The 23,325-nt window shown below is 33.4% G+C and overlaps 1 protein-coding gene across 23 annotated transcripts in view; it reads right to left on the minus strand.

The window, feature by feature from the left end:
* The window catches only part of ADGRL2 (adhesion G protein-coupled receptor L2), a 609,197-nt gene that overhangs the window by 45,773 nt on the left and 540,099 nt on the right, over positions 1-23,325 (minus strand). For all 23 annotated transcript variants that reach the window (XM_078072845.1, XM_078072847.1, XM_036076672.2 and 20 more), the window contains 2 exons: positions 10,503-10,612; positions 3,551-4,351 (listed from right to left, as the gene is read on the minus strand). In XM_078072845.1, the coding sequence (XP_077928971.1) occupies positions 3,551-4,351; positions 10,503-10,612 (911 nt within the window). The remainder of the gene's footprint in view (positions 1-3,550; positions 4,352-10,502; positions 10,613-23,325) is intronic.

Below are 23,325 nucleotides of genomic sequence, written 5' to 3' on the forward strand. Positions count from 1 at the left end.
GTATTCTATGCTCAACACTTCCCAAATAAATAAACCTAGTAGTTCTCTTGATACAAATTTTTCTTCATACTATTGAAGTGTCTTACTTCATAATTACCCTAAGACAAATATTCAGGAACTGTCAAAACCCAAGACACAATATTTTTTCAATAATATTTGGGAGGGGCACCTGGGTTGCTCAGTTAAGTGTCTGCCTTCGGCTCAGGTCATGATCTCAGGGTCCTGGAATCAAGCCCCATGTCAGCTCCCTGCTTAGAGGGGAGTCTGCTTCTCCATCTCCCTATGCCCCTCCCCATTGCTTGTGTGTGCTCTCTCTCTCTCAAATAAATAAATAAAATCTTTAAGAAAACTAATATTTGGGACATCAAATATGCAGGCAAAGTAAATACAAAGCAATTCAGATTAAGAAGCAGAAAAGAGTTAAAATAGGACCGAAAGGGTTTTTCCTAAGTCTACTTTAGATAGGGAGAAGGTAAAAGGAAAAAAAGAACTAGTTTAGAGAATTGGAGGGACTGAACTATGTAGAGATAACATAAGGCTAAAGATTGAAAGAAAAAAAAAGATGTATTTGAAAATCATGATTAGAGCAAAGAATTAATATACTTGCCCTGTTAGGAAAGAAAAGGTTTGGGTTTATAAATGGAGAAAAGTATTGAAGCTAATATCCTATGAAACAGTCCACAACAAAAAATGAAAGGAATGATAATTTTACTGCAGGACGTATACCTTAGAAACATACACGGTAGAAAATCCAGGACATAAGACTAAATTACAGCCAAACCAGTTAATCATTGCTTTATGACGGCTGAAGACCTGAATTCTCTGATTGCTCTGTTCTATCAGTTTTGTGGATCTTGCTTCTGAAAAGCTGACAGTGGCTTATTGATTTGACCTAAATTGATGGGCCAGAATAGTTCTGCAAGGCCCCATCTACATGCATATAGATATCAGCACAGATCTTGGATGAGACAGGAGTCTCTAAAAGCACATGAAGATAAATTACACAGGAGAGGAAAGAGAATATGGTTCAAACAGCAGCAAGAGAGATTTAGGGTCATATAAAACTCTGTATCACTAAGGGTTTAATAAGGGGCCAATATGAATTTTTTACTTTCTGGGAATATTTAAGAATGGCTAACTATATTGGATAACAAAACACGGTTGTAGGAACACAACTACCAAATATGTCTAAGTTCCCCATTTTCAAAGCTGGTAACTGTTCTTTCAAAAAATATCTAAACTATCAAAGACTTTTTCATCTGAAATGGATCAAATTATTTACTAGAATATAAGCCACATATGGAAAATGACATTATTACTCATCTTGTAGTCATGAAGTACTTTGTGACAAGTAGACGGGGCAATGATTCTTTGTTGAATTGAGTCTGTACTCAATTTATTCACAATCTCTCAGGTGTTGCCTGATTATGAATTTCCATTTTTAAAAGTATTTTATCTCTCTTTATCCTAATGGAGGGGGAAGAGATTTATTGCCGCCCAAAACAAATGTAACAGCTGTGAGAGTAACACAGGTTACAAAAAAGATTAACACAACAATCAATACACAATGTCAAATTTTGTCAGTTCCTCAAGTTTGCCTTTGACAAACCTGTAGGATAAAGGATGAAGGATGGTACTAGCTTTTAGAAAAAGAGCTGACATACAGGAAACATTCCAAATTGCTGGTCTTATGAGAAAAAAAGATATGTCTAAATTTAAAAGTAAATGATTCTGGGGTGCCTGTGTGGTACAGTCGGTTAAATGTCCAACTCTTAGTTCTAGCTCAGGTCGTGATCTCAGAGTCGTGAAATAGAGCCCCATGTCAGACTCTGCACTCAACGCAGTCTGCTTGAGATTCTCTCTCCCTTTCCCTCTGCCCCTTCCGCTTGTGTTCTCTCTCTCTAAAAGAAATGAATAAATCTTTAAAAAAATTTTTAAAAAGTAAGTAATTCTATGATATTATCCTTAAAAGATTTAATTGTTGGATATTTAACAATGGATATTACTACTGTAATTCTAAGGCAAAATTTAACAATGGATATTACTACTGTAATTTTAAGGCAAAAAATTCCAGACATACATGAATTAAAGGGGTCTTGCATTAAGTCAATATGTCATTCTCTTACTTTTTAAATAAAAATCACATACTTTGGTATACTATAATGACTCAAATTAGAAATTCAACTATAAGAAGCTGTGACTTTTGCTTTTAAGGTCCTGACCATATTACAATATTTAGAACTTAGTAATAGTGTATCTTCTTTTTTTTTAAAGAAAAATTTATTTATTCATGAGAGACAGAGCAAGAGAGAGAGAGACAGGCAGATGGAGAAGCAGGCTCCCCGCTGAGCTGGGAGCCCGACGCGGAACTCGATCCCAGGACCCCGAGATTATGACCTGAGCCGAAGGCAGATGCCATCTGAGCCACCCAGGTGCCCAGTAATAGTTTATCTTAAAATACATTTAGGTACATGTAATTATGTTTTAGTGTACAAAGTATATGTATTGCTTTGACAGAAAAAGATACTAATTTTTTTCACCTTGTTGAAGGGATTGATTTAATCACTCCAAAGAACTTCCTGGTTCCTGAAATTTTCAAGTAACTCAATAATTGGAAAATTCCAATTAACTCAGTAAATTTAAATATTCAGATCTTTAAAACACAAATATTACTGTTCAAATACAAAAGACTTATAATTAGTACAAGCTCTGTAACAACATATGAATAGGTTACTTTTATCATGAGTATGAGGTAAGCTTGTTTTAATGAAATATTCATTTAATTTATCCTCATAAATTGTTTCCCACAGAACTGAATTCACTTGATCAACTAAAATATATTTCCAAAGATTCTACATTACTTTCTAAAGTAATGATCCTCCATAAAGATACCTAAAGAGAACACAAATCGAAAATGTTAGCTGATCCATCTTCATAAATCATCACTGGGGATCATTTAATGCTTAGTCTATGTGTGACAGTTAAAGTCACAGAAATATTTACTTAAAACCATCACTAATTTATCAGGAAATAAAAATGTATAATTTTACTAGGAAGATGTTGGATGACTCCCTCTCCTACCCAGACAGCAGACACCAAAACTTCAGAACACTTACGCCTGACATTGTACATCAAGCCTAGCAATTCTCCTGGGACTTCCTAACACACATTTCCCTTAACCACTGGCGCCAAGAAGTTAAAAGGTCTGCACATAGATTGTAATCAATTCAGAAGTCAGGTAGAAGAAAAAAAAAAAGAAAAGAAAGCTAACAGGTTTGTAGCTGGTATTATATTTTTAGCAATGAAAAACAGTAAATTGACCAATGATGCCACAGTTTTTCGTCGTCAACATTTAAATGAAAAAATTCAGAGAAAGAAAATAGGCCAAACTGAGGCTAAAAGGTACACATTATGTGACAGCATGAAATATCACAGCATTATCCTTTGAGCTTTAGCTATGAAAAGGAGAAGGAAACCGGCAGGAAGAGGACTCCCAAGTCTTTTAAAAGTAAGCTTAAAGACATCAGCATTAGCAAGCAAACATTCTTACCTTGGGCAGGATCAGGTGGACCAAATTCCAGAGAATATCGTAAAATGAAGTTATTGTTCCACACGTAGAGTTGGTTATCTCTAGGATTGTAATCCACTGCAGCAATATACTGGTATTGGTTGGGGAAGGGAACATCTACATATTCTCCTCGGTTTAATCGGGTATTGTAAATGTAATCAATTGCATTCTTGCCTGTTTCACTCTCATTGTCTTGATAAACTGACCTGACCACATAGAGGACACCGCAGATCATAAAAGCGTTTGAGGCAGCACGTTTGTCATACACAGTCTCCCACGTTGCTTCAAATCGAAGAGTGTATGGATTTAGTTGGCTAATAACGATCATTCCGTTGTTCTGTTCAGTGGCGTAAATGACCCATAAGCCATTTTCATCAACTGCTAGGTCGATATCCGTCTTCCCTCCCCACCTATATGGTGAGGTATCGTGATAGTTGGCATAGTTAATTATGGCCTCTCCACTCTTAATTCTAGTCCTCAAGTCAAATTTCACAATGTTTCTTGTTCTCTCTTTGTTAAAAAAGACAGCACCATCATACACCACAAATCCAGTACCATCTACTCGATTTGGAAGTTTGTATGTTGTCGTTTGGCGACTATTTTGGAAATCTTCTAAGGAAGCATATTCTATTAAAGTATCAGTACGATAGGGAGTCCAGGGCATGAAATAAATTTTATCTGCAGCCTGAAGAGGGTCCTTGCACCAAGCACCTGCCTTTTGTTCAGCTTCATATATACATGGTGAATCCACAATTGCTTTCAAGGTCCCAGGGCACACAAAAACTAACAGTCACAGAGAAAAGACAACAATTAAGCCAAGTTAAAAAATTAAACAGGCAAACACAAATTTTAATGATCATAAATCAAAAGAGAGAAAATGTGTTTTATTAACATTAGATTTTACCAAAATTTATACTTAATACAAGTACCACCCCTTCTTTCCTCAAGTTACAATAATCAATGTACCAGCATACAAATTGGCTGGGGTTGATTTTCACAAATACAAACCTAAGTTTAAGATCATTCATAATTGAGCTGACAATGTGCATTTTTTGCTATGTGTTTTTAATCTTATAATTTGGTAATTTATACTTTAAAACTCTGAGCTTTGTGCATAACAGTGTACAAAGTACGTTATTTTAGTACCAACTTTGTACCCTCCCTCCCCTAGCCCACGTCTAAACCCTCAAAAGCAAAACACCAAAATAAAGGAAATACAACAAAAACCCAATGTGAAGGCTTATTTAGAACTTTTATAAAAGTTAGACTGAAAACAAAGGTGCTTCACTTGAAGAAACATAAATACTCAGAAAATGTAATTAGGAACAGAGAAAAGTAAATACAAGGAAAGCAGTGATGAAACGACCAGGAGACCCTGTAACCATGGCATGCTATGGAGAGGGTTCTGGAAGCCAGGCAAGATGACACTTTAATAATAAAATATCCAAGGGTGTCAGAAAAAGAGATAAAGGGTGAAAAAGAAACAGGGAAAGGAGCAGCTCCCCCTCGCCGACTTCAGAATTTTTACCCCATCACCAGATTTAGCAGTCATATAATTTCATTGTAAACAGTCAACTTCTTTATGAGGTGCATTTATGAGATCCTGCTGATTATTTTAACATCAGGAGTGTTGTGGGGGGAGGGAAGGGAGGAGGTGACAGCCATAAGGCACATAACAGGGAGCTGGGGTTCAGACTGTGTACGTTATTTACCTTTTTGCTCCACTTCTATTTTAAGCATCGGAAGAAAAACAAAAAAAGTGCAAGGAAAAAAGAAAAAAGATTAAAATAAATTGACTATTAGTCTAAGACCGAATTCGTAATAGATGCTAAATATAGGAAGAATAAGAGCTGTACTACTTTGGATAAAGAGAAACACACAACGGGAAAACCTAGCAGGAGAAAGATTCTAAAGTTACATAAAAGAACATGGATCAATCATTTTAGTAGATTAAGGAGGCAATACAAATATGTTGGCATGTTGCTTCACTTAGTGTACCTGAATAAATAATGAAACTCTTCACTAATGCATGGTATATATACTCTTGCCTTTCCAAAGTCACTCAGCATTTTTATCCAGTTTTACTTTATATATGTATGCTACAGACACAAATGCATGCAAAGGTGTATCATCCCCATCCTATCTTATCCTACGAACTCATTATTAAATTGACTAAAATCAGGTAAGCATAACAGGAAAATATGTTACAAAAATGACAACTCAATTTTGGAGCTTAGGTCAAATTTAATGAATATTGATATGGTTATATTTTAACATTTTCCCCCAAAGATATTTATGTAAGAATAAATATATAATTACGCATCTTAGTACTTTTCAATTTTTTTATTATTTTCTATTTCTAGAAAAATCCATCTTAATCATAAGAAAAAATGCCTCCTTTGCAGGAATAGATAAATCTCCCCTGCAACCCCAGTAGGGATTTTGAAGGGTGGGGTAACGTAGTGCCTTTCTTCCCCACTAAGAATTAGTAAATTCCTTATTTAGGTATATATATACTTTACATTATAAAATTCTTACTAAATTCCATATATTACATATCTCAAACTTGTAACAGTAAGTCTATTTTTTTAAAAAAAAGTAAGCAAAATACATACAAGGAAAAAGCAAGCACAGTAGGCAAGGAGAAAAAGGAAGAAAGAATTATGGTTAGCTTATTATGACATTGTCTACCATCATCAATGTACACAGAAAGCAAGCTGGCATGCATGCAATAATCATACCGAGCATTCAAAGCAAATACCTTGACTCCACAGACCTCATAAAAGGTAAATGCTTTCATAAAACAAACCTGATTAGTACAGTTAAATGAGAAAAGAAAATCCTCCCCTCCAAGAAGTCTAAAGACATGGATTACACAGTTAGGAAGGGTGCTATACAAGATTCTTGCTGGTAAATAGAATTCTAATAATTACAAACCATAAAACGCTATTTTAGATCGTATGTAGGCTTTGAAGTATGTTGCCTGAATTTCATAAAGTGACCAGATTGATGTCTGTGATTCTCCCTCTTTCCTTATTAAAATGCATTAGGGTGTGCTAATACTCTATCTCCAAACTGATTACTCAAAGATACCGTAGTTGCACATTTCATTAAGATGTCTTGGTTTGATTAATTTTTAAAAATTACAGTAATTCATCAAGATTAAATACTGACCACCTGAAATACCTCAGGGAGAAATACCATACAAATATTTTTGCCAGAGGAATAGCATACAAGCCTCTGCATTAAGCCACCACCTCCCCATCCAACTTGGTCTATTTGACCACTTTCAGGAAACATACTTGCCCTATAATGTGTAATTCTGACTATATCCAGTAAAAATAAGTTCAGTGTTACTGATATGAAACAGTTCTTTTTTATAAACCAGTAGGCCTAAAACTACTCCTCAATGAAGAGCAATATTATACCTGCTTAGAATCAATAACGGAAGGGCGTGGTGGGAAAATAAGGATAAGAGAAATCATTAGTGTTGTGACTTCTCAGACTATATTTATATACAGCTGTATTCTTTTTCTCAGGAAAGAATGATTTTACTGAGTAAATCAATTAAATGTAAAGCATGGGAATAATACATTTTAAAATATGTTACATATTTAAAACAGAACTTAAAACAAGTTCAATACAGAATGTATAAAACATATTTGTTTTCCATTAATTGAAAATGGCCAGGCTTTATTATGTGATACACTAAAATAACAGCGCATTTGCTTGGCAAAATATTAAATAGGGAAGTCTTCCTTTGTGATTTAACCAATCATTTAAAGAAAAGAAAATGTATAGAAATTGTATATAATTTATAGTTCTGATGAAAACAGGAGTAACACCCAAATGTAAAAATAAAAAATAATTAAAACCTTTGATGATTGATGAATCACATAAGATATGGATATTGAAAACAAAAGTCCTTACATTATGATTTTTATGAAAACCCAAAGGACAGATCTGTCAAACCAGCCAAAACTCCATCAACCCAGAAGAATATAAAAATACAATAAAATTAATGAAATTAGCATTCTTCATCCCATGCCAAATGTATACTGCAACTTGTCTTAAAAGACTGTATGAATTAATTCATAACAATACATTTACTATTCTATAGACCAAACATAAATACACGACCCACTAACATCAGTGGAGGACGACATGGATGTGCAAGACACGAAATCGACCCAAAGAAACTTAAGCCTACATCCTCTGTATCTGAAGTGACACACTATTTCACTTTGAATAATTTCACACTGATTCATTAAAAATATTCAATTAATAGTAATGGTTATTCTTCTCATCAAACAAAACTTACAGCTAAAATTATGGTATAATTTTTAGAATTTAATGATAATTTGAAAAAGAGGGCACAAATATCAAACCAAATCTTGCTTGTAAGGTACGAAATTCTAATAATTATTTTCCTTTATCCTGTACGATCTTTATGACTTCTTTTAAACACATACACATTCAATTACTAAGACTTCTGTTAATGATAAGGATAACCAGGATACACACGTTTTGACACAGACATTATCCGGGTAGGTATAACTGTCACGTGTAGTATTACATGCGCTGTCTATAAACATAAAAAGTAAAACAAACAATGGCATTTCTAATAAATTCTGTTAACTTATTAAATAATTTTCAAAAATCATGGGAAATCTCGGTATTTTTTTAAGAAGGAGGAAATGCTTTTCGGATGTGTAAACTCCTAGAGCATTTGCTCTGGATTGAAACTGGCATAAAGCCAGGTGGTAAAAGACATATAATAAATGTTATAATGACAATTTTTATCAAATACATAAAGTTTAAAAGGGGTTTGCAAATGACACAAAGTACAAAAACACTATTAAAACAAGGGGGAAGGGAAAAATACAGGCTTAAAATGAAAGTATAAGGGATGGGTATAACAGAAACATAAAGAAACAAAAGGAGAGGAAAATGAGGAAAAGAGATAAGGAACTACACAATTCTGCCTAATATCAAAGCAATTTAAAAAGATCCTTTGCATTAAATTTTAATATTAGTGAAAATCATGTAACATAGAGTGTGTCACTACCATACAGTAGACAGGAATTATAATTCTATTCTTTAGCATGGAATAATTTGAAAAAAAAAAATGCCAGACTTATTTCTGCCTCGTGCAAACATCTAGAAAGGTAACAGCAAATTAATTACTGGTTTTTGTTTTTTTTAAGGACAAAAACTAAAAAGAACAAATACTTCTCTGCGTATAGCTATTTGCAAGTTTAGTGCACAATATACAATACTTCTGGAGAACTGAAAAAGTAAAATTTTGAAAGTTAGATGTTCCAGAAGATATCCACATTTTCCTTTCTAAAACAGCACAAGAAATAACTTAAGAGTCTGAAAATAATATTTGCTTAACACTGTTCTTGGTCTATAGACTAGGTTACAGGAACGGGCTCCAGAAAGACAATTCTTGGCAGCTCTGACTGATTCCACTGTTTGGGAATGGATGCTGTATTCCTTTTCTAATTTGAGGACAAAAACCATGATAAATTCAAATGAAAGCGACTTTAGGAACAAAATTTTGGTTAGCTCAAAAGAATACAATGTTCCTCTAGTGGCACAGGAGAATGATTATGTAAGCCACCAACTCTACATACAAGAGAAATAATACAAAGATCGGTGCACTCAGTAGGCTTCCAATCCTACAAATGGTATAGAAAATACTGAAAACATAAAAAGCATCCATTTCACAGTAACACAGGAACAGAGAGCAGGGATGAAAAGAAAAGATAATCTGTGTTTGGCCTTTAACTGATACCCACAAAAAGCCAATTTATCAAAACTGTGGGCAGAGAAGAGAGAGACCGCACCTTCACAGAATGTGTAAGAATATATTACTATCATAATGGACATATTATATTTCTCTGAATTCAGCCCTTTCGTTTAAGAAATATTGATAGTTTGGACATAGAAATCTATCAGGAATAGTGATCTAGCTTTTGAGGTTCTGGAAAAGGCAATTTCATTATTTAGTTTAAATCCATCTTTTTAAGGAGGGAAGTGTACAAAACTTTCTCGAATCATTAAAATTGCTGCTGAAAAACTTTCAATTCAAATGCCCATGAATCAAGGTTACAGGATGCCTCTTTTTTCCAATTTAAAAAAGTAAAGAAGACAAGAACACTATTAAACAAACTAGCTTATGAAAATTACCTAACATACTGAAACTTTTGGTTGTCTAAAATGCTTTTTTCTACTGAAAGTGCAGGATACAATTTAGCAGTACGAATTCTGAGATTAGGAGGAAAACTACACAGAATTAGAGCATTAGCTAAAGATTACTTACGAAACTTCCACCTGAATTTTAAATATCCCTCTACAGGATCTAATGGATGTTGTCAAATTAAAAATAGAAGTATATGTAAGGTTTGGTTATATCTATTTTATTTATTCTTAAGATTTCAACACTGAATCTGGTAAAAGAAATGCTCCTGTAAGGACAAGGAAACAAAAAGAAAAGCACTCGCCTCAGTTACTACAATGGTAGCTTTTACCACAACAGCAGGTAGCCATTCATTCAAGTAGCTCACGATTAAAACCGAAGTCAATTCCTTCTTTAGAAAACTGTGAGCCAAACCAATTTGTCAGCAACTGGTATTGGGCAAAAGTACAGATTTCGATCTGCCCTACTGAATAGCTAATTCAAGTTTGTTTTCTGGAAAAACACTAGTCTTAAAAGCCAAACACTTAAGAACACAGACAGACACTTGGCCAGCATCACACTATGGCTTCCTTCCACACTTCATGAAGCTAATTGGAGGCCCAAGTCTGTTAGTGCTCTGCATGCATAATGGTTTCGTAGGCCATAAACATATGCTTCTTTCACATGTGTAGTCTTTCAGCATCAACGAGGAATGCTGGAGAAAGTGAAAATCACAAACTTCATACTTACTGTAAGGGACACATTCATATTGGACTTCAAGATATTTGTATGTTCCAGGACATGGATCAGGAAATACATCTGACCCAGTAACTACTATACACTGTGTTCGATTGTTGCACCTAGAAAACAAAACAAATCAAACTGGTGTATTTGTTTGTTTGTTTTTAATGAAGAAAACTAATACAGAACTGATTCATATTTTCTTTAAGCAACTAGTACCGTAAAACAAAAAATTCAACTGATATTAGGTTGCTCCACATTATTAAATAAAGAGCTATAAAAATCCTATTTTATGTTGTACTATTTCTGTATCATGGGCCACACTAAATTTTCACTCAAAGTAAAAAGAAAATAACAGTTCTCTATTATTCTACTATACATTTAATTGGAATTTTTAGCATATTCAACATGTACTAAAAAAAACAGTACACTTGCCATGTTTAAGAACTAAAATAACAATTAAAAATGATACTATGATTGAACAGAAACAGTCATAAATTGAATAGCTTGGAAGTAAGTTTTGAGAACACATTAAAACAAAGAAGGAGCCAGGTTTTTAAGTTTATCCATTAAATCCAGTTTTGTGTTAAGTTTTGTGTTACAGGGACTTTCTGCACTCTTCCAAACCAATAGATCACACCTTCCATGCCCTGGCTTGATAAATGATAGAACACGTTTAAAGCAGTTAGCACAGGGCGCCTGGGTGGCTCAGTTGGTTAAGCGACTGCCTTCGGCTCAGGTCATGATCCTGGAGTCCCTGGATCGAGTCCCGCATTGGGCTCCCTGCTCGGCAGGGAGTCTGCTGCTCCCTCTGACCCTCCCCCCCTCATGTGCTCTCTCTCATTCTCTCTCTCTCAAATAAATAAATAAAATCTTTAAAAAAATAAAGCAGTTAGCACACTGCCTGGCACATACTGTGTCTAAGACTGTTGTTACTCTTGTTATGTTCATTGATCACCATGTGCTTATACTAAATATGACATGACTATGAACCTAGATTCTTCTAAATTAATACTCTCTGAAATAAAATGTTGAAAAGACGGGCCCTAACATGATGCCTAGAATGTCCTATTTATTACTACTGTAAGTACTTTTTTATTTTTGTGTTGTCACTTATTCATCAAGATTATTAGGATTAAGGTAGAATTTTAGGCGAGATGATATTTATTTAAGTTCTACGAATTTTTCAAAATGATCTTTTTATAAGCTTTATAAAGGCAAGAACCATTTTCCTTTATAATTTGCTTTCATTGCAACTCAAAGGAATGTAATGTTTGCAGGGTTTTATTATATTTTCTGATAGTACATAAATTAAGAAGGCAAAGCAAGAAGAACAAGAGCATTGTAACAAAATTTATTTAACAATTTGAATACCAGACATTCTATAGTGCATAAAATAACTGGACTATAAAATGGCAAATAAAGACTGTAAAACCAGCTCAGTTTCTTTTAGCAGGACAGCTAATGAAGGACAGGGGAAGGAGACATGCATTAAAGAGGGGTAGGTACGTTAAGTCATGCATCCTTGGAGCCATTTCTACTCAAACCAGGTGGATTCATCCTTGAAGAGCAGCAAGACTTGAAAACTTCTACAGGATCAAATGGGTAAATTTTATAGGTCAAAGTATATATAATAAACTTCCAACAAAAGTCTTAAATATTACATAAACTATAATATTGCTTGTACAGATATTAAACTAATGATAAGTTTTATCACAATTTATCTAGAATACTGTATGCCATATATTTTTAAAAACATACCATATAGAATAATTTTCAAAAGCATGGACAATGTAAAGGGTGCACTGTTCACATTCTTATGCAACATCATGTTTTACTCCCGTTATCTGTATTTCTTTTAAACTGGTTCAGTCATTTGAAGAAATTTGCCAATGGTTCTCCATTTGGTAAGTGAATTATTTTAACGTGAAATCACAGAACCAATTTTATATCTTAAAATTTTAAACAGCAGATAAATTTAAGATTTGTCAATAGATCAGTATTTAATATTTCAACTAATGTTTCATTTTCTTCTTTCTTAAATTTTACAATAAGAAAGTTCGCCATTTTGTTAGTTTCTTGATCTCCCAGGAATCCTCAACCACCACCTGGTCCTTATCAAAAACCAAAGTGCTTTTATTTCCTTCTTTATATTTATATACACCTGCAAGGATCTTCCCATTTTCTCACTCCCACACCTTTCAGAAACAAATCTAAACTCTAAACTCATGTGAGTTAAACATCCCTTTTATATACTCCCTTAGTGTACATTTTATAGCCACTCAACAAAACCTTGCCATGGGAAAACATGGCAAGAGTAAGGGGGTGGTACTCAAGGTTGAAATGGACCAAGACTGTGAAGGATTTTGGACCAAAGTGAAGGAGGATATAGCCCAAAGGATTTAGGAATTTATATCATTTTTTTTTTAAATAAAGAATATAGGGGCGCCTGGGTGGCTCAGTTGGTTAAGCGACTGCCTTCGGCTCAGGTCATGATCCTGGAGACCCGGGATCGAGTCCCGCATCGGGCTCCCTGCTCAGCAGGGAGTCTGCTTCTCCCTCTGACCCTCCCCCCTCTCATGTGCTCTCTCTCTCTCAAATAAATAAATAAAATCTTTAAAAAAAAAAAAAAAAAAAAAAAAAAAAATAAATAAATAAATAAAGAATATATTGGTATGCCTGGGTGGTGCAGTTGGTTAAGCCTCTAACTCGGTTTTGGATCAGGTCATGATCTCAGGGTCCTGAGATTGAGCCCCACGTCAGACTCCCACACTCAGCACAGAATCTCCTTAAGACTATCTCTCCCTCTGCTCCCCTGCCCGACGCATGCATTCTTTCTCTTTCTCCAAAATAAATAAATAAATCTTTTAAAAAATAAAAAAAAGAATACATTGACAATTATCCATTTCCCCCCAGATGATCAGATAAATATGAATGTAATATGGGGTCAAAAATATCTTTTATTTTGGGTGCCTGGGTGGCTCAGTCAGTTGAGCATCTGCCTTTGGCTCATGATCCCAGAGTCCCGGGATTGAGTATCCCCATTGGGCTCCCTGCTCAGCGGAGAGTCTGCTTCTCCCTCTCTCTTTGCCCCTGCCCCCCCGCTCATGCTCTCTCTCTCAAATAAATAAAATCTTTAAAAAAATATCTTTTATTTCATACTTTTCAATGTCACAGGATGTTTGCAAGAAGTATACAAGGGATACGTATTCCTTCTTCCATTACATTTTGTTTAAAAGAGACCAACACCATAAAATGAAAAATAATTGTTCATATTTACTTCTTCTGAATTTTTTTTGCATTAGTCATCTGACCAAAACGACAAATTCAAATTAATGTCAAAAGCAATTATCACAATTTATATCAACCAGATGATTTTTATTTCTTTTAATAATCACATTGTACAAAACACTTTATGACAGCAAAAAAGTGTTATAGGGCTATATTCTTAAGTAAAATGAAGGTAAGGAGACTTAATGCAGTTCCTGAAAATAAAACTATATAGATTTCTAGAATTCATAGCTTCCCAAGATGTCAAAAATGTTCATTTTATATATTGGAAATACTAGAAATTGATCTTGAGAAAAAGTGGAATTTGGGGGCTAAAACAGAAAAGGGTCAGCAAGAAGAGGAACACAATTGCTAGAAGCATAAGACTATCAGATTTGCATACCAGTATCTTGCTTCATGGGAAAGAATACCTAAGCTTTTGGAGGACCAAATGATACAATTATGTACATTCAGTTATGAATGAAGCGAGAGCCTGAAGTTTTCAAATTCAGTAAGTGTGGGGACACAAGGGGAAAGAAAATACCAAATGTGAGCTGTTAGGACTGAGAAAAATCTGAAAATTCCTTAAACAGTATACTGTTATTAAGATTGTAAAACTGTAAACTGCTATCATTTAAGATGATAGTGAAAGAGAAAGCAATTAGCCACAGAAGCAAAGTAAATCTCACCAACTGCTCTGCTTCAAGTATTCATCCTAATGAAAATGAAAAGTTACAACTAAGCCAAGAAAAGAAAGGCCTTCAGTTGCTTGTATTCTCAGTCCTGGGCATACTTCCTGGCATGATTTTCTCCCTCTTCCCCCACAGAAAAAGATTTATCAGTAAAGGTATGGCTTTTATTAACTATTAGATTATCGGTATATTTTGGTAGTATTATATGGATTCATTGTTAAAAATCTACACTTTTCTTAAATGTTAAGCATAAAAAAATTAAGTATGAATGAGAACAAGGCAGAATAATACGGTTTTTTAAAATAGGTACATCGCATGTATGCCCATTTTTAACAACAGAAGGAAAGTATAATCTTTTCCTAAATATTTGCTAGCTAATGAAAATTTCTAACACTAAATAAATCTGGAAATAAAATTTTTGACAATCTGTGAAAATACACCACGTTTCCTAGGAGGATGTCATTAAAAATAACAACAAAAAAAGATCCACTCTAATCACTGCAAATTTTTCTATGTTCAACCTTTGACTTCTTTATTTAAAATAAGTTTTAATAAAGTGGCTCAACTACAGGAAGAAAATGATCATTTTTAGAACTCAAGGGCATAAAGGCAGCCCTAGCAAATAATGTCTAAGCAATCTCTAGGGTATAATGTACGATTTAACACCAACTAGTAAATAAATGTAAAATGCTAATAAGCACTCAGTCTCAAATTCTAAGCATTCAATTATTTTTAATATTTAAGCACATTTCCAAAAATTTCCAAAAGTTGGCACATACAGACAAAAGGCTAATTATTTCACAACACTGTGTTAAAACCACTATCAAAAATACCACCTATGTATTATTTCTACACATTATTTCAGGTTACAACTTTCTATCATTTTAAATAATTTTTCCATTAATTTTCTTACTAATCTAAAATATACAGAGTACAACCCTCATCTTGAGAATTCCACATGTTAACTAAAATAAATCCAATAATAAATGCTTTGTAACATTATCAAATTCAAACACCAGAAGAAAAGTATTATTTCTGACATTAATATTCATAAAACTTACATTTTAATCATAAAGCCCAACATCTACAATGAAGAAAATCCTAAATCCTACTTTATAGGTCATAAAGCTGTTTTAAATGGGGCAAAAAACCTGAATTTTAAAAATTAGTTTAAACTCATTCCTGCAAGTCTTTCTACTCTAAATGGAAAAAAAAAATCTATTTGGGAATGAAGCCAAATGTACATCTCAAAAGCTGAAGAAATAAAACCGCATAATTTTGGAGATTAATGCCTATTAGTTTACTTCCTATGAATAAGGGAATGCCAATATCTTTGCTTTTCAGCAAAATTTAGAGTATAACATTTGAAGTCATTGATATTGTCTAGGTTTGTGCATAATATGTAAAAGAAAAATACTTTACAAAATATCTAATGAATCTCTTCACCATCACAATTAGCATATGGTAAAAGTTAAAGGTATTAAAACTGTGTATTTTATCTTCCAGATGTAATCAATATTCTCAGGTTTCAATATTAACTTTTAAGGCATCCACAATCATTTTTGAAATTAAGTTAAACGTTGCCACAAAAATGCATAATGGAAAAGGCATTTTATAAATGGGTATTATCATTAATTTACATACTTATATGGAAATTACCTTAGAAATTGTCATGCACAAATTAGCAGTACTTTGAAGAAACATTATCTTTTTTATTAGGGGGACAGTACTGATTCATCACTAATGAAATATTAATAATGCAAACAAACTATTAATATGTTGCTTTTCCTTAATCTTTTAAAAGTGTCAATGAAAGAAGACTCAATGCACACATAACTTATAATCTGAGAATAAACTGTGTAAAAATGAACAATATAGTGTATCATTTGACTCTGTTCAGAAGCAAAATCATTTGCTATTTGGGAAGATTACTGTTTAAAAGCAGAGGCTTTAGAATCAGAAAAAACTGGGGTTTAAATTCCAGTTTGTCTGTTTCCTTTAACTATGAGCCCATAAGCCATGTATTAAACCTTATAGCCTTCTTTCGAAGTTTGTCTTTAAGGTTAGATGGGATAATGCAGCAAACTCTGCACAATGCCTCAACAAACATGAATTACCAAAGACATCAATAATGATAAGTACTCCCTTATATAAGATGGGCATAGATTTGCAAATCTTAAAGGGGCAGAATATCTTTTATTGTCCAGAGTAGTTCCTATAGTGCACCTATGATTTCCTGTGTACAACTTTAAAAAAAGGCCAACTATTCATGTAAATTCGTTTCCTTCCCAACCCTAATCTTGAATTGTACCATGCCCAACAAATTGCTTTTACTCTTCTTTTGATTATCTTATGCTCATTATTACACTTTACCAAGTGCAAAGTATGGAGATGAGATTCCATGTGTAATCTATTGTGAGAGGTGTTTTAATCAATAGTCTTGTTCTGCTGATTAAGCAGGGGCTTCTGTTTTGGCAAGATAACATTAGTTTCTCCAGTCATGCTCCAAAAACTATTGGGAATCTTCAGCAGATCATTAGATATACTACAATAAAGCTTTGGTACATTCTCTTTTCTTCCTTAAATTACTTCTTCACTGTCCCTTCATTCCCTGTCTCGATGGCACTGCATTATTATCACATCTCCCCTGAAACTTGCACTAGAGCTATGTCTCCAGGCCATAGGATGCCATTTTCAATTGAAGCTTCTGCTTGAAAATATAAATTAAGAAAATTTCATTATCTCCTGCCAGGGGCCATTATTCACCACAGTTCTATGGAAGATTAAAAATGCAAAATCTACCAACCTGAACAAATACTCCAGCATTCAACAGAAAAGCTCAGTATATCATGACAGAAACTAAAAATTAATGTTTGCTGAAATTTGGAGTCACCCTCTAGAACTAGTCCAATTCTTTATTGAGCCTGTAGGTTCAGTGAAGATTGCTTCCACAATTTCAGTCTCTTCATGGCATCTGTTATTTTTAAAATTCAATTATAAAATACTAGCAATAATAGGTCTGTTTTCTTTCCTGAGTAATCTTCTACCTTAGTTAAAACTGCTTACTTTTTTGGAGACAAACTACATGCTTTCAAGGTACCAGGGTATCATGCAATGACACTCTTTTCCAAAGTGCCATATATAAGCAGAACATTCACAAGAGTACCCTGGAAGAGTTTAAGCCACATACACATGGGGGATTATTTCTTCTTAATGAATGCAACAGCTACAGTTCAATTACTGCAACTGAATCCATTCTCTCATTAATAAATAGAAATGATATTCATTCCTGAGTCTCAGTTACTAAAAAACAAAACAAAAAACAAACCTATTATATGTCTATAAGTAAATTTTATTCTACTCAAGTAAACCAGTTTTAAAAAGTTAGAAATGTTACCTCAAAGGGCAAAACATAAAAAGAAATGAAAGAAAAAAGACACTGTCAACCTCTACATTTTTACTGGAGGTGATTTTATGCCTGGCACAGAAGAGAAATTTAGTAATTGTTTTTGAATGAATGAAATAAATGATGAATAGTTAGCCTGGTTATTTCTGCTTATAAATAAACACAGATAGGAGAAAATAAATACCAGACATCCAATTCTGCTTTAATCAGCTGTACCTGATTCCGGGAGAATTCTGTCAATTTGGACATAATTTTGTATCATGAAAGCCAATGATACAGCACTTAAGAGAGGGGCTATTTAAAGGCAGAGGAAAAAAGTACCCTTTGAACTTCCAAATCACTTCATACACTAACAATTCCAAATGACCAAGGAACGAACGTACAGTACCCTAGGCACTAGAACCCTTGACCTTCTGAGTCCAAATTTAGAATAAATTTTTACACACATAGCAAATGACCTTAAAATACTAATAGGTAAGTTCTAATGCGAATAGATTTATTCAAGGAAAGTAATCAAATAAACTGAGGGGATAAAAAGAAGTTATGTTTCAAGATAAAAGGTGACAATCATCCTCAAAAATCAAAGAGGGAAACTGAGGTGAATGTTACAGCAAACCTCTTATTTTCTTATTGTATAATGCTCTTTTAGCATCTAAACTTTCATTCTGTAAAGCTAAGAAAAGTGGGTCCCGCTTTCTTTAAATATTTATTAATGATGATTTGTGAGCCTAACTAATTGCTAGGTAAACATAACATTAGGAAGCTAAATGGTGTGTAATTATTATGGAAAAAGAAGAGGTGTTCTATAGTAATGTTCCCGTTTGTCACATAACTATGTTCTCATAATTTATTTAATAATTTGTGTATTGTAGTAGATTTCTATCCATCATATAGCATTTAATTCTTTAGGCATGTTAAGATTATACTCAAAGCATTACAGGGTATGTGTTGTTTGAACTATTTTTGAAATCACTGAAATAAAGTTGAATTATAGAAATAAAGTTACTAGTAGAATCTTTAGGAAAATATGCGTGAGTATTGGTACATAATATGAATACATAATTTGGAAAAAATAACAATTTCTGTTCCTTCAGTTTCCAATATGCTGGTGTTTTCAAAATTTTTAAATACAGTCCTGATTCCAAAAAAACTGCAACTGTGATTACATCTTTGCAACTGTACTTGAAAGAAAAAGGTATAGAAAAAGACAATTTATTAATTAAATAACCATAAGCAAAAATACAAAATAAAGTTCTTTCAGTACTGTCAATATATAAACGTAAACTTATTTGACTGAAAAAGTGTACAGTATATAACAGAAATAGAAAGCCAAAATAAACCAAATATCAGGTAACCTACAGCAAGTCAACAAAAGCTTTGACAGTAAAATCCTATTTAAACCCATGTCCAAAATATTGTCATTCCATTTTTCAGTGTGTTAAAAACAGGAATAACATAAAAGTGATACCTTCCACAATCATTTTGTGTCTGAATAAAATACTCTGTCAGGAATTATAACCAGACAGTTTGCGTACTTTAATATTTGCAAGTTAAATTTGCATCTTAGAAACTTAATAATCCTCAAAAATTCCACATTAATTACTAAAATAAGCATTTGAAATGGCAATGCTGATTGGCTAAAAACAACTTACTATGTTTTAGAAACCTCTGAAATTCCTTGCAGTTTTTACTGGACCTTGGGGTCAGTTTAATGCAAATTAGGCTTGACTCACTCAGAGCCTTATTAATCCAGTACAGACTCTCTTGTTTGCAGAAATGCACATTCAACATAAATGTGCTTGCTTTTATTAGCAAAATAAGAAGTATTTATTTACAAAGCATGCCACTGAGACTAAGTTTCATTCACAGGGTCATCAGGTCTAACTACTTAATGAAAGGAGTAAGAAAATTTAAGTGGGGGTAAAAACTGTAAAATTTTGAAATACTTAAAAAATATCATTTCTGCGTCCAAATTTTCAAGACCTCTGCTTTTAATAATTCAAAAAATTATTATGACCTGTATCAATTAAGAGCAATTATTTATAAAAATGTTAACCTACTACAGTTTGCACTTGCAGAAACTATCACATTTTTAACAAGGGAAATGGGAAATCACTATGGGATGCCCTAGTTAGATTAAATTAGCAAGAAACTTGTTACCAGACCATACAAAAGACACAGAGTAATAAGACATGACCTTGCAGAGCCTTGGAGCCAATCTGTGATGTTTTTCCTTCCTATAACCCTTGCTAATTATCTGCAAAGTTGCAGACCCTTTTGTCGTGGGTTATTTTTCTTCAAATTGTGAGGGGATTTTTGGTTTCTAAATATTTAATTAGTCTTGTTATGATATGAGAATTGTTGTACATGCCAAGCATTTCGATTTTCATACTCTATTCCTTCTAATTATCTTCAGATTTAGATTGGTCATCCCAAATCTTTTTCTTTTGTAATTATTTACTTCTTAAAGATCATTCGGTGAAGAAATATTTCCACCCTTATGGCTCTTCTTTTTCACAAATGGCTTTTCTGGTCCGTTAATTACCCGCTTAGAGGATTAGAGTTTGAAATAATGCAAAAGAATCTGCAACTAAAAGGAGTTTTAGAGGACAACACTGAGTCAACTAGATTTTTGTTGTTGTTATTTAAATTCACCTTAAAAGATTACTCCCTTGGTTTGGATATGATTTTGAAAAACAAGAAAATTATGCCATGAATATATTTTTCTGCCTCCCAAGATGTTTGATGAGGCATCATTTGGTCAGTATGATAGATCTCTGCATATAAAACAAACGAGTATCTAATCTAATTGACGGCTATATAATTTCAGCTTTTACAGACCTCACTTTGATTACAGCACAGCAACAAATGTTCACAGAACTCCTATACAAATCGAACTGCAAGCAAAGAAATAAAATCGTAAGACTTGATAGCATGGCTTTTAAAAAATTTCCATCTATGCAAAACTTAAGACTAAATACAACTTTTTGCTGAAGTATTTAATTGACTCGGGAGAAGTTTTTCATTTTTTTATTAAAATGAGTATATTCTATAAGTGCCTGGGTTTTGCTTTGGTTTTTAATCAAGAGGCAAGAAAGCACAGCTATTCTTTACCTGAAGTGAATTCTTTTGGCATAAAATCTTTCACATCTTTCACTACTATTATTTTCTCACCAAAATTCTTCAATTCAATACACTTTTCTTATATAGCTTTTGTTTTAAAGTAATTTATTTTCCTCATGCAACTTGTGAAATATTTGGTAGTAAAATATGTGACATAGTTCATAAACAAAAATAAAGGAATGCCTTGTGTAAAGGGGATGCAAAAGTATGACTGAGCAGTGTCTTAATAATATGATTTGAATTAATACAGTAATGTTGGAACAGGGAAAATACGTAGAGTTAATATTTCCCCAAAGGGTCAAGAAAGTGAAAACACTCTCATTCCGAAAATAAAGTGCTACATAATTATTCTAGAAGTTATGAATATGTTTCTATTAGTTATCTCGTTTTAGTTTTGCACCCCATAAACACTGTTATCTGTGTTTTACTTATGTCGTTCTTTCCCATCTAGAAAAATGCATCAGAACAGAATTCTCACAGAAATGACTATGTATACTTCTAGAACTATTTCCTTCTTAATATGTAGACCATTTGAAGGACCTTAAGTCTCTGAGGTAGAACATTTTTAGAGCTGAGGACACTAGGCTACTAGTTTGCTGAACTGTTGTTTCCCATCTTAAAGTGATTCTCTCTAGGCAACTCGCTGCCATGTACTTAGGTGTGATGGAGGCATACACATTTGCAGGAAGCATCAGCTAACGAGGAGGTAATAAAGAAAGCCAACACATAAATGAGGCTGGCCAAACAGGATTATATTCATCCCTGATTAATGGAACCTGAAGTGATCTTTGTCTCTTTTCCCTATAGCAGGGATTGTCTATATAACTAATTTGGCAATTAATCATATTCTGCTTTGTGGCGTCTCTTGTATATCTTGCATTTTAGTTTTTATTTAATTCAGCAAGTATATTCCATGCTTAGAATTAACTGGTAAACTCCTTATGTTTTTGTTTACATTCTTTCCCAAACACCCCTAAGAGAGCCGAGCACTTATTTGTATTAGGTCTCATTCAATGCCTTTAGTTGTTGCTAGGGCCCTAGTCTGATCTCTCCAGCTTCTTTTAAATCCATCAGAATGCCTAGTCCTGTTTACAGCAAGAAGTATTCACTCAATAAATACTTTCTAAATCAGAATTCCCATTCTTCTATTATTTTATTAAAGGTTTCTTTTAATCAAAGGGACAACTCAAAATGTCCTGATACATACCATTTGTCATTTCTTTAATAAAAACTGTGGAGATTTTGTATAGATGTTTACCTAACTGTTCTGTAAGACAAGAGATGAAAAACAATAAAGACAAAAAGCTGGAACCATAGACTCTTGGGATACTCTTAGCAGTAAGAGCAGGTGTGGAAGGCTAAAAACAATCCTTAATACCTATAATCTGAATATAAATAATCAAATTCATTAGAGGCTCTTTATAAAGAGGTGGATACTGTGTGGTTCATACACTCTCAAAATTAATGGAGTCTCACCTGACAGATAAATAATATGGCAAATTTCACTGGCTTACTTATGATAAATCAGAAGTAATCTTTAATCATGACAAAATATTCATAATCTAATCCTTTTATCAAATTGACTATCACTGCAGGAGTCTCATGTGTTTGCACAATTAAAAACCCCATGTTAGCTGTATATAATAAGGCATTACATTTGATGCAAATCCTTTTCTATTGAAATAAGTGCCAAGCTGACAGCAGGAAGTAGCTGATAAGAAAGTAACAAGGCATTGCTCATGGCATTCTCAATAACTGAACACCTACTCATAAGCATTCAGTTGTCAGCATACTAACCCAAAGTGCTCTTTAAAAAAAAAAAAAAAAAGCACAGATCAAGGGAAGTGTCCTCTTGCTGCATCTCAGTCTCAAAGGCAAGAAATTATCTAAAAATAGACAGATGATAGAGAGAGAGATACATAGATAGACAGAAAGATGGACAAATAGGAAGGAAGGGAGGGGCGGGCAAGAGAAGGGGAGGAAGGAAATGAAAATTTTATATCCACCTGTGATTCTGGCACTAGAAACAGCAATATAAGACATATGCTGCTATATTCTAGGTGTAGAAATACCTACAATTTTAAAAGCATAGTAATACCCTAAATATACCACATTGAAACAATATGCAGAAGAAAATGAATGGATATGAAATTATGTATTACAGTTCTCTGCCATAAAAAGAGTGAACTCATTGTTTCAGAATTAATATAGAGGACCTGAAGTCCTAGTGTTATTTTCCATATTCACATTACTGGGTTAAAAATTATTTTTAAAATATATTTTATAGAATTTTGAGAAACATAAAGAACACAATCTTTGAAAGATCCTTTCTTCCTTAGCC

Source organism: Halichoerus grypus, chromosome 5 (genome assembly GCF_964656455.1).
Source record: "Halichoerus grypus chromosome 5, mHalGry1.hap1.1, whole genome shotgun sequence".
Taxonomy (NCBI): Eukaryota; Metazoa; Chordata; class Mammalia; order Carnivora; family Phocidae; genus Halichoerus; species Halichoerus grypus.